Source organism: Prionailurus bengalensis, chromosome C2 (genome assembly GCF_016509475.1).
Source record: "Prionailurus bengalensis isolate Pbe53 chromosome C2, Fcat_Pben_1.1_paternal_pri, whole genome shotgun sequence".
In the NCBI taxonomy this organism is placed as follows: Eukaryota; Metazoa; Chordata; class Mammalia; order Carnivora; family Felidae; genus Prionailurus; species Prionailurus bengalensis.
In genome coordinates, this window is record NC_057350.1 from 60,201,870 (window position 1) to 60,215,296 (window position 13,427).

At 40.0% G+C, this 13,427-nt stretch overlaps 1 protein-coding gene across 9 annotated transcripts in view; it reads right to left on the bottom strand.

Moving 5' to 3' along the window:
* SPICE1 (spindle and centriole associated protein 1) overlaps positions 1-13,427 on the bottom strand; it is a 69,142-nt gene that overhangs the window by 10,131 nt on the left and 45,584 nt on the right. For all 9 annotated transcript variants that reach the window (XR_006299362.1, XR_006299361.1, XM_043594197.1 and 6 more), the window contains exons 12-13: positions 12,427-12,574; positions 11,315-11,539 (exon numbers count right to left, since the gene is read on the bottom strand). Coding sequence is in view for 7 of the 9 variants with exons in the window: in XM_043594197.1 (XP_043450132.1) it covers positions 11,315-11,539; positions 12,427-12,574 (373 nt within the window). In the remaining 2 variants the exon portion in view is untranslated. The remainder of the gene's footprint in view (positions 1-11,314; positions 11,540-12,426; positions 12,575-13,427) is intronic.

Genomic DNA, 13,427 nt, shown 5'->3' on the forward strand with positions numbered 1-13,427 from the left:
TCAGAGCCTGGAGCCTGCTTCAGATTCTGTGTCTCCCTCTCTCTCTGACCCTCCCCCATTCATGCTCTGTCTCTCTCTGTCTCAAAAATAAACAAACATTAAAAAAAAATTAAAAAAAAAAAAGGAGGGGAAGCTAGCAAACAAAGCAGACTGAAATGGAGCAGCCAGAAAGGAGAGAGAAATATTATAAGAATGTGGTATGAAGGAAACAAATGTGGTATGATTGTATATTAATCATATATAATGCTACTGTAAGAACTAGAACACAAAGACAGAAGAAAAATACACTGGAGTTATTAACCTGGAGGCCACCAGAGCTCTTAGCAAGAGTAGTTTAGGTGAAATGACCTAACAGGGAGTGAACTGGGGAGACAGATGTTCCTAGTTCAACACCATAGGCTCGCTTCCTTTCACTGACAACAAGGAAATGAAATTTAAAAAATTTTAAAACCCACATCAGTAAAGATAATGGTTTAGGAAGAGAGTCATTAGCAAATGAGATACTTCACATTTCTGAAAGACTGAAAGTAGATGAGAAGGATGTGAAAGAATGAAATTGAGCAGAAGACACGGTGCAGAACACATATATGTATTCTAAGGAAGCTACAGGTAAAAGCCAGTCTTTCTGGGGGAACCCTAAAAAGGCTGTTAGCTCAAAGACGACAGTACAGAGGGAGAAAGTGAAAAGTAGGACTGAAAACTGGAGAATAACTTGGAAGTTCGTCTACTGTATAGTTATGTCAGTCAGGCTGTGCTCACTACTTACCCCCACCCATCCTTGAAAGCAAAAACAAAAAACAAACAAACAAACAACAACAAAACAGCATCGGGGAAAGTAAATGTGGTAGCCCCAGTAGAACAGCTCAATCTTACCTGCATATTGCATACCCTAAAAGGAGGCCAGCAGTTAACAGAGCATGTCCACATATACAAAGTAACTGCTGAAGGGAAAGCCTACTGGGAAAACAGACCAAGACTCACCTACACAGAAGAGCAAATGTATGCCAACCACCTATAACATTCAGTCATGTCATTTATTCTTAACTATCATGGGCCATGAAGTAACACCAGACATATGAGGAAAACTGACAGCACAAAGAGAAAAACCAGGATAGGTAAACAGAACAAGAGACTAAGAGGAAGAGAAGGAAAATCCAGGTACAGAAGATAATGTAACAAAATTCTAAATGGTCTACTCAGAAGAGAGTTTCTAGGAGACAATGCAGTTGTAATAAGCATCAATGAAAACAGATTAGACAATAAGAAAGGGCTCTTGCTTAGAAATTAAACATACAATTTGGTGAATTAAAGAAATCTAAAAGACAGGTTTGAACACAAAATGAAAAAAATCCTCCAGAATATAAGAAGGAAGATATAAAGCTAAATACATAAGAAAATAATCCAAAAGGTCAACATACAGTTTTCTAAAACTGCAGAAATTCATGTGTCTTTAGTCCAAAAGGTCTCACTGGTGCCTCTTTGTGCAATGAGAAAAAAAAAACAAAACAAAAAACTATTATTTAGACACACATTATGCAATGTCAGAATTACAACAAAGGAACCCTAAAGCTTCCACAGAGAAAAAGTAGGTCAAATACAAAGAAATAAAAATTAGATATTGCATCTGACATCTCAACCACAACACCAGATACTAAAAATCAATGGAACAATGCCTTTGATTTCTCAGGGGGAAACGAATATGAACCTAGAATTCTGTATCTAGACAAATTATCAACCACGTATAATAGAAAAGTAAAAATATTCTCAAATTTTTAAGAACTTAGGGTTTACCTTCTATATACCCATTCTGACGATTTCTTTCAAAAACTTGAGGGAGAAAACCAAAGAAGAAGAAGAAATCGCATCCAGGAAATAGTAGATGCAATCCAGGAGTGTAATGTTAGCAATTCCCAAGATAAGAGGCGTGCAGTGGGCCCAGCGAGCAATCAGTCAAGACCAGACCAGGGGATGAAGAGCTTTTGCAAAGCATCTCTGAGATGAAAGTGGATTCCATGCCACAGACAGTATAAGGACCAGAAGATATTATTCACGTGTAAAGCACATTATTCTTGTGAAAACAAGAGGTAAGAGCAATTTGAAATTCCAGGCAAAACAAAAACTGAGCAAGAAAGTCACCATAAATGCAGAGCAAGCTTAAAGATTCTGAGCAACTGATGAAGTGAAATAAAGAAATTCACACACATACACAAATTTCACTTTGATCTTCAGAAGAACTTTTTCCTTCCTGTGGCACAAGGATTGATAGTAACAATGGATCAGAAAACAAAAAATAATTGTCATTTGTTTTCAACTTTCAGTATCCATCTGTAGACAAGACACAGAAGACCTAAGTGTGGTAATGGAACAACGTAAATGTTACCAACTGTGGTCCTGTAAAAGGAAAGGTAGGCTGACTGAAGGTGGGAAGTAGAAGCAAAGGAGAGCCAGAAAGGGGAGCCAGGATCCTTGTCTTACATAGCAGAAAGCTGAGATATACTGCCTAAAGTGAACCAAGAAGAAATAAAAAGTATTTGAAAACACAAAGTTAAACAACAGGACCAAGGCGGCAAGATGGCGGCTTAGGAGGACGCTGGGCTCACCGCACGTCCTGCTGATCACTTAGATTCCATCTACACCTGCCTAAATAACCCAGAAAACCGCCAGAGGATTAGCAGAACGGAGTCGCCGGAGCCAAACGCAGACGAGAGGCCCACGGAAGAGGGTAGGAAGGGCGGCGAGGCGGTGCGCGCTCCACGGACTGGCGGGAGGGAGCCGGGGCGGAGGGGCGGCTCGCCGGCCAAGCAGAGCCCCCGAGTCGGGCTTGCAAAAGCGGAGGGGCCCAACGGACTGTGTTCCCACAGCAAGCGCGACTTAGCGTCTGGGAGGTCAGAAATTAACAGCTCTGCTCGGAAAGCGGGAAGGCTGGAGGACAAAGGGAGGGAGAGCTGCTGAGCCCCCTGACAACAGAGCTCAGTTTGGTGGGGAACAAAGGCGCTCGCCAGCGCCATTTCCCCCGCCCATCCCCCAGCCGAAATCCCAAAGGGAACCGGTTCCTGCCAGGGAACTTGCTCGCTCCGCGCAAACACCCAACTCTGCGCTTCTGCGGAGCCAAACCTCCGGCAGCGGCAGCGGATCTGACTCCCTCCCGCTGCCACAGGGCCCCTCCTGAAGTGGATCACCTAAGGAGAAGCGATCTAAGCCTGCCCCTCCTGCCCCCGAGCACCTTGCCTACCCACCCCAGCTAATACACCAGATCCCCAGCATCACAAGCCTGGCAGGGTGCAAGTAGCCCAGACGAGCCACACCACCCCACAGTGAATCCCGCCCCTAGGAGAGGGGAAAAGAAGGCACACACCAGTCTGACTGTGGCCCCAGCGGTAGGCTGGGGGCAGACATCAGGTCTGACTGCGGCCCCGCCCACCAACTCCAGGTATACACCACAGCACAGGGGAAGTGCCCTGCAGGTCCTCACCACGCCAGGGACTATCCAAAATGACCAAGCGGAAGAACTCCCCTCAGAAGAATCTCCAGGAAATAACAACAGCTAATGAGCTGATCAAAAAGGATTTAAATAATATAACAGAAAGTGAATTTAGAATAATAGTCATAAAATTAATCGCTGGGCTTGAAAACAGTATACAGGACAGCAGAGAATCTCTTGCTACAGAGATCAAGGGACTAAGGAACAGTCACGAGGAGCTGAAAAACGCTTTAAACGAAATGCATAACAAAATGGAAACCACCACAGCTCGGCTTGAAGAGGCAGAGGAGAGAATAGGTGAACTAGAAGATAAAGTTATGGAAAAAGAGGAAGCTGAGAAAAAGAGAGATAAAAAAATCCAGGAGTATGAGGGGAAAATTAGAGAATTAAGTGATACACTAAAAAGAAATAATATACGCATAATTGGTATCCCAGAGGAGGAAGAGAGAGGGAAAGGTGCTGAAGGGGTACTTGAAGAAATTATAGCTGAGAACTTCCCTGAACTGGGGAAGGAAAAAGGCATTGAAATCCAAGAGGCCCAGAGAACTCCCTTCAGACGTAACTTGAATCGATCTTCTGCACGACATATCATAGTGAAACTGGCAAAATACAAGGATAAAGAGAAAATTCTGAAAGCAGCAAGGGGTAAACGTGCCCTCACATATAAAGGGAGACCTATAAGACTCGTGACTGATCTCTCTTTTGAAACTTGGCAGGCCAGAAAGAATTGGCAAGAGATTTTCAGGGTGCTAGACAGAAAAAATATGCAGCCGAGAATCCTTTATCCAGCAAGTCTGTCATTTAGAATAGAAGGAGAGATAAAGGTCTTCCCAAACAAACAAAAACTGAAGGAATTTGTCACCACTAAACCAGCCCTACAAGAGATCCTAAGGGGGACCCTGTGAGACAAAGTCCCAGAGACATCACTATAAGCATAAAACATACAGACATCACAATGACTCTAAACCCGTATCTTTCTATAATAACACTGAATGTAAATGGATTAAATGCGCCAACCAAAAGACATAGGGTATCAGAATGGATAAAAAAACAAGACCCATCTATTTGCTGTCTACAAGAGACTCATTTTAGACCTGAGGACACCTTTAGATTGAGAGTGAGGGGATGGAGAACTATTTATCATGCGACTGGAAGCCAAAAGAAAGCTGGAGTAGCCATACTTATATCAGACAGACTAGACTTTAAATTAAAGGCTGTAACAAGAGATGAAGAAGGACATTATATAATAGTTACAGGGTCTATCCATCAGGAAGAGCTAACAATTATCAATGTCTATGCACCGAATACCGGAGCCCCCAAATATATAAAACAATTACTCATAAACATAAGCAACCTTATTGATAAGAATGTGGTAATTGCAGGGGACTTTAATACACCACTTACAGAAATGGATAGATCATCTAGACACACGGTCAATAAAGAAACAAGGGCCCTGAATGAGACATTGGATGAGATGGACTTGACAGATATATTTAGAACTCTGCATCCCAAAGCAACAGAATATACTTTCTTCTCGAGTGCACATGGAACATTCTCCAAGATAGATCATATACTGGGTCACAAAACAGCCCTTCATAAGTTTACAAGAATTGAAATTATACCATGCTTACTTTCAGACCACAATGCCATGAAGCTTGAAATCAACCACAGGAAAAAGTCTGGAAAACCTCCAAAAGCATGGAGGTTAAAGAACACCCTACTAACGAATGAGTGGGTCAACCAGGCAATTAGAGAAGAAATTAAAAAATATATGGAAACAAACGAAAATGAAAATACAACAATCCAAACGCTTTGGGATGCAGCGAAGGCAGTCCTGAGAGGAAAATACATTGCAATCCAGGCCTATCTCAAGAAACAAGAAAAATCCCAAATACAAAATCTAACAGCACACCTAAAGGAACTAGAAGCAGAACAGCAAAGGCAGCCTAAGCCCAGCAGAAGAAGAGAAATAATAAAGATCAGAGCAGAAATAAACAATATAGAAACTAAAAAAACTGTAGAGCAGATCAACGAAACCAAGAGTTGGTTTTTTGAAAAAATAAACAAAATTGACAAACCTCTAGCCAGGCTTCTCAAAAAGAAAAGGGAGATGACCCAAATAGATAAAATCATGAATGAAAATGGAATTATCACAACCAATCCCTCAGAGATACAAACAATTATCAGGGAATACTATGAAAAATTATATGCCAACAAATTGGACAACCTGGAAGAAATGGACGAATTCCTGAACACCCACACGCTTCCAAAACTCAATCAGGAGGAAATAGAAAGCTTGAACAGACCCATAACCAGCGAAGAAATTGAATCGGTTATCAAAAATCTCCCAACAAATAAGAGTCCAGGACCAGATGGCTTCCCAGGGGAGTTCTACCAGACGTTTAAAGCAGAGATAATACCTATCCTTCTCAAGCTATTCCAAGAAATAGAAAGGGAAGGAAAACTTCCAGACTCATTCTATGAAGCCAGTATTACTTTGATTCCTAAACCAGACAGAGACCCAGTAAAAAAAGAGAACTACAGGCCAATATCCCTGATGAATATGGATGCAAAAATTCTCAATAAGATACTAGCAAATCGAATTCAACGGCATATAAAAAGAATTATTCACCATGATCAAGTGGGATTCATTCCTGGGATGCAGGGCTGGTTCAACATTCGCAAATCAATCAACGTGATACATCACATTAACAAAAAAAGAGAGAAGAACCATATGATCCTGTCAATCGATGCAGAAAAGGCCTTCGACAAAATCCAGCACCCTTTCTTAATAAAAACCCTTGAGAAAGTCGGGATAGAAGGAACATACTTAAAGATCATAAAAGCCATTTATGAAAAGCCCACAGCTAACATCATCCTCAACGGGGAAAAACTGAAAGCTTTTTCCCTGAGATCAGGAACACGACAAGGATGCCCACTCTCACCGCTGCTGTTTAACATAGTGCTGGAAGTTCTAGCATCAGCAATCAGACAACAAAAGGAAATCAAAGGCATCCAAATTGGCAAAGATGAAGTCAAGCTTTCGCTTTTTGCAGATGACATGATATTATACATGGAAAATCCGATAGACTCCACCAAAAGTCTGCTAGAACTGATACAGGAATTCAGCAAAGTTGCAGGATACAAAATCAATGTACAGAAATCAGTTGCATTCTTATACACTAACAATGAAGCAACAGAAAGACAAATAAAGAAACTGATCCCATTCACAATTGCACCAAGAAGCATAAAATACCTAGGAATAAATCTAACCAAAGATGTAAAGGATCTGTATGCTGAAAACTATAGAAAGCTTCTGAAGGAAATTGAAGAAGATTTAAAGAAATGGAAAGACATTCCCTGCTCATGGATTGGAAAAATAAATATTGTCAAAATGTCAATACTACCCAAAGCTATCTACACATTCAATGCAATCCCAATCAAAATTGCACCAGCATTCTTCTCGAAACTAGAACAAGCCATCCTAAAATTCATATGGAACCACAAAAGGCCCCGAATAGCCAAAGGAATTTTGAAGAAGAAGACCAAAGCAGGAGGCATCACCATCCCAGACTTTAGCCTCTACTACAAAGCTGTCATCATCAAGACAGCATGGTATTGGCACCAAAACAGACACATAGACCAATGGAATAGAATAGAAACCCCAGAACTAGACCCACAAACATATGGCCAACTCATCTTTGACAAAGCAGGAAAGAACATCCAATGGAAAAAAGACAGCCTCTTTAACAAATGGTGCTGGGAGAACTGGACAGCAACATGCAGAAGGTTGAAACTAGACCACTTTCTCACACCATTCACAAAAATAAACTCAAAATGGATAAAGGACCTCAATGTGAGACAGGAAACCATCAAAACCTTAGAGGAGAAAGCAGGAAAAGACCTCTCTGACCTCAGCCGTAGCAATCTCTTACTCGACACATCCCCAAAGGCAAGGGAATTAAAAGCAAAAGTGAATTACTGGGACCTTATGAAGATAAAAAGCTTCTGCACAGCAAAGGAAACAACCAACAAAACTAAAAGGCAACCAACGGAATGGGAAAAGATATTCGCAAATGACATATCGGACAAAGGGCTAGTATCCAAAATCTATAAAGAGCTCACCAAACTCCACACCCGAAAAACAAATAACCCAGTGAAGAAATGGGCAGAAAACATGAATAGACACTTCTCTAAAGAAGACATCCGGATGGCCAACAGGCACATGAAAAGATGTTCAGCGTCGCTCCTTATCAGGGAAATACAAATCAAAACCACACTCAGGTATCACCTCACACCAGTCAGAGTGGCCAAAATGAACAAATCAGGAGACTATAGATGCTGGAGAGGATGTGGAGCAACGGGAACCCTCTTGCACTGTTGGTGGGAATGCAAATTGGTGCAGCCGCTCTGGAAAGCAGTGTGGAGGTTCCTCAGAAAATTAAAAATAGACCTACCCTATGACCCAGCAATAGCACTGCTAGGAATTTATCCAAGGGATACAGGAGCACTGATGCATAGGGCCACTTGTACCCCAATGTTCATAGCAGCACTCTCAACAATAGCCAAATTATGGAAAGAGCCTAAATGTCCATCAACTGATGAATGGATAAAGAAATTGTGGTTTATATACACAATGGAATATTACATGGCAATGAGAAAAAATGAAATATGGCCTTTTGTAGCAACGTGGATGGAACTGGAGAGTGTGATGCTAAGTGAAATAAGCCATACAGAGAAAGACAGATACCATATGGTCTCACTCTTATGTGGATCCTGAGAAACTGAACAGGAACCCATGGGGGAGGGGAAGGAAAAAAAAAAAAAAAGAGGTTAGAATGGGAGAGAGCCAAAGCATAAGAGACTGTTAAAAACTGAGAACAAACTGAGGGTTGATGGGGGGTGGGAGGGAGGAGAGGGTGGGTGATGGGTATTGAGGAGGGCACCTTTTGGGATGAGCACTGGGTGTTGTATGGAAACCAATTTGTCAATAAATTTCAGAAAAAAAAAAAAAAAAAAAAAAAAAAAAAACAAAGTTAAACAACAGGAGAATTAAAAATTAAAATGTAATCTTCCAAATTAGAGAAGAGAAGTAGGTTAATGTTAATTAAAACCTCTTCTTTAATACGGGGCGCCTGGGTGGCTCAGTCGGTTAAGCGTCTGACTTCAGCTCAGGTCATAATCTCACCATCTGTGAGATCGAGCCCCAAGTCAGGCTCTGTGCAGACAGCTCAGCCCTTGGAGCCTGCTTTGGATTCTGTGTCTCCCTGTCTCTCTCTGCCCCTCCCTTGCTGGCGCTCTGTCTCTCTCAAAAATAAAATAAAAAAATAAAAAATTTTTTAAACCCTCTTCTTTAATAAAGGAGAGTTTATAATTATTGTGTAAAGCTGACATCTAAGCAAAGAAATATAAAAATATTTTATATTAATTATGCAGACCACCACAAGATAAGCAGAAATCAAATTGGAAAAAAATGATTCCCTCTTAGCACAGGCCTAAAGATGAAAGAGGAAGAGACCCTTGTACGTGCTTTTTTTTTAAGCACATGGAAATATAAATTAGAATTAACATCTGAAAGTAAAAAACGAATGGGAGATAAGAAAATGAAAACAGCTTAATATACTACTCCTTCAAAAAGTGTGGCTGTAAGTAGAAGTCGATTAGTAGCTAAAGGAAAATATCTATGACAGGAAATTCTAGAGTGAGCCTGTCCATTATCATAGCCTCTGGGCATATTCAGCTATTCAAATTCAAATTCAAATTAATTAAAGTTAAGTAAAATTATTAATTCAGTTCTTCAGTAATATTAGCCACATTTCCAGTGCTCAACAGTCCCCTGAGGCTAGTGGCTACCATACTGAATGGAAAAGACATAGAACATTTTCATCACTACAGGATGTTCTATCAGGCAGAGTTGTTCTAGAGCACAACTAAATGCTGATCAAGGGCCCTATGTATCTCCTACCTTTATCCACATGTTCAGTTTAACTGAACAATTCTTTACATGTGAGCATTCTAAACAAAATGCTGAAAAATATGATAAAACTTCAACTAACAATACACACTCAAAGGTTATCCTATCTGCACACTGTAAAAGAAATGTATACTGTTATTTTCAGTGCAAACCTGCTAACAAAGTGTTGTCTATAATAGTCCCCAAATAATTTGCTTTAGTAAACATTTAGTATTATTTGTAATCAGAGTAAAAATATTTACCGTCATCATTTTTTTAAAAGAATTTCAAGCTATTTTACTATCACCAATGGAAAATAATTTAGAATATCTCAAAAAAGATCATTAGACAAGCTTACTAATACCATGTAAACATTTGAAAGATTACTTTAAGGAATGAAAATCTAACCTGAACAGAAATCAGAATTGAAATCATATTTCCTAAATCTAACCAGACTTAACAACACTCTCTAGCCTCTGAAGAGGAATACTGAATCAGAGAATTACAGAGCTCGAGGAACATTAAAGATAAAAGAAAAATCTTTCATTTTAGAGCTAGGAAAATGAAATGCAGAAAATGCATGCCTCACGGCTAGTCATTGGGTTGGCCAAGACTTCAGCACTTCTGACTCTCAGTCTAGCACTGTCTCCCTACGCCACACAGATCTGACAGATTCTGCAATCACATATTAAATGCCAAGACAAATTTTATAATGGTAAGGATTTGTCATTTTCTTTAACCTTTATGGCCTCTTCCTGTCCTTTATTGAAAAGTACAGAAAATCTGACAAAATTTGTAAGTCCCAGTGACAACAAAAGCTATTACAGTGGGGGCGCCTGGGTGGTTAAGACAGTTAAACGCCATACTTGATTTCAGCTCAGGTCATGATCTCATGGTTCATGAGTTTGAGCCCCACGCTGGGCTCTGCACTGTCACTGCACGGATCCTCTCTCTCTGCCCTTCCCCTGCTCATGCTCACACCTCCCTCCCTCCCTCTCTCTCTCTCTCTCTCTCTCTCTCTCTCTCTCAAAATAAAAAAAAAAGTTATTATTCTGTTCCCCTATTCAAGAATGTAAACACTCTTTTTAAAGAAATAAAAATGTAGGCAAATCAAGGCTGAATTAATATTTCTCTAAAAACACTGGAGAAGAGTCTAAGGTACTTTTTTGATTAAAGAACTATTCTGAAAATGGGGGAGAAAAGGCTATAGTTCCAGAAGAATGCACAGGTGGACAAATAAATATAATTTTCCAAACAATGAAGCATTCCATGGAACTTCTAAAGACCATCCATGAGCCCCCAAGTGAAGAATCTCTGACCTAATTTTAAATTTAAATGTTTTTATTCTTAACTCTATATATGTCCTGCAAAAAGTGGCTCTAAAGCTATTTTTAATTTTCATTATAAAATTACCTCAACTGACTAATAAGCTAAAAACTTTCCATGAGAAAGAAGTTAACCACATCTGAATTACAAATGCCTAAAAGTCACAGCTCTTACCCTTTTTTGGTTAAGCTTTCATTACTCTCTGGAGGATAATCTCCTCCTGTTTCTTACCCTTTCCTATGTTCCTGGAACATAGGGAAAAGAGGATTTCCCTTACTCGGCATTTTAATGCTGAGGACTTTGATCCTTTGATCTGATTTAATATTTACAATGTCCAACAGAACAGATACATAATGAAATTCAACATGATATTTCACCATTGATGTAACATACATGATATAAACAACCCTGAAAAATCCTCCTCCAGCTTAAAGATTATGTGTGGCAATCAATAGCTTTCAAAATTCAGTTTATCAGGTAAAAATGGACACAGTGTTACATATTTAAGGCATAAAAAGGCAACAGGCACACCACTCTAGAAGAAGCCTGCTCACCTTCCTGCAAGGGAGAGAATCCGGAGCTGCTCTTCTGCCTGGGTGGTGTTAACAACACAGCTGGCTCAAATACATGTGCCGGAAAACTGGTGGCCACGTTCGCACTACCCGGCGGGGCTGGCACCTGAGACAGTTTAACAGGCAAGTCTTCCTGTGCCAATGCAGCCACTTCTTCCCCTCGGAACACCGACGGCACAGAGACATCAGCATTTACAGCTGGGCCCTCTGAAGAAGGTGAGAGGCCATTAGCACTTAAAGAAACCATGGACACACTGCAGGTGTTTATACTTACATGCATTTCCATTAAAGGCAAAATCACATGGACTCTAGAGCCTTCACTTTCTAGGCCACATCTTTCTTAGCTGTAACTCGTGAGGGGGCAGCACCGGGAAGAAGAGGCCGTTTTTGAGAAAAGCACTGGTGGCCCCTAGCCCTTGAGGCCTGCCCTAGTCATTGAGTGTATCTCACACAAGTCAAATTTTACTCAGCCACTTCTTAGAATCCCTCATGAGAAAACACTCCTACATACATAAAACACTCTCCACACAAGACACTCATCAAGATATTACTTAGAAGCAAAAAACATGAAAAGGCCTCAACGCCCTATTCAGCCAGTGGCATATGAAGGTACACAAAGTGAAGAAAGGTTTTCAAAACATCAGAATTTCTAAAACCCGGTATTTCTTTTTCTTTCCAAGACCATCTCCTCTCCTCCTGAGTTTGGTGCACAGTGATGAAAAGTGCTGGCACGAAAGCCCCACTGGTATAGGAAGCAAGTTCTGCTACTTTCTAGTTCTATGATCTTGCTAAGTTACCAGTTCTCTCTAAGCCTTGGTTTTCTCATCGAGAAAATGGGGATAACAAAGATACTTACCTCATAAGACTATCATGAGGGGTATATGAGATAATACATGTAGAACACTCAAAAAGTGCCTGGCATACAGCAATAACCCAAAAAATATTAGCTGAAAATAGAAGTGGCCATTGCCATACTGACAAAGTAGTGACAGTGCTGCATATGTACCAACAACCAATAACTCCATGTAAGTTTAGAGTCTTGTTTACTCTATCAGTGTTTTAATACCAACCTGGGGTAATAAGACCACACCCACCTGGACTGTCTATAATTTTCCTACTCGTAGATCCCCTTCCTGATGCCTGATTTTCTTCATTGCTTTTTATCACAGGACAGTTCTTCATGGCATGTGTGAGCGATATAAGTTGCTCATCTGTTGTGACCATGTACTGCTGAAGCCTTGCCTGGAGAAAAAAGAATTAAATAACATCATTGACATATCAGATATCAAATCATCACCTAGATATGTATAACCATATCATTATCTTAAATAGTCTAGGAACTTTGAACTTCCATTCAAACACTAAAATAGTGCCTTTGTAAGAACACGTAATCATAAATATTTTAAAAGTCTCATGATAGAAGAATGGTTAAATGTATCACAGAATATTATTAATAAATACACTGCCAGAATAATAAGGATTAACCTTTTATAGGGCTTTTGATTTATAAAACCTCTTTTATATAGATGGTATCAACTGACTCAAGCTACCCCAAGAGGCAAGTATATCAGGTGGAGGAAATTTAACAGAATATTATACGGGCATTTAAACTGAAAAAAACGTGATCTTGTAAGTGTTAATAGTAACGTATATAAAATAATGTTAAGAGAAAATATATACAGAGAGAAGAGATATTATACACACATAGATATAGACATATATATCCAAGAGGTACAGACATTTGATAAAAATCAGAGATGGCCAGAAGTCAGAAGTATTATTGGTAGGACTAGTGAATGAAATCTACTAAACAATTTCATACCAGCCCAAATTTTTTCCCAAATTCCACACTCCTCTCCAATGACCTACTCAGCATCTCCACCTAGAACTCACATAGGCTCCAACTTTACATGTGCACAACCAAATTCTCCCTGAACACCCCCACCTCATCAACAGCACCTCTATCCTTCCAAATATTCAGTCCATAGCTTTGGAATCATCCTTGACTCTTCTCTCACATCCTCTCCTTGGCCCCATATCAGCAAATCCTACTGTTTGCCTTCCAAATACATTCACAATTTAGTCCCTTTTCACA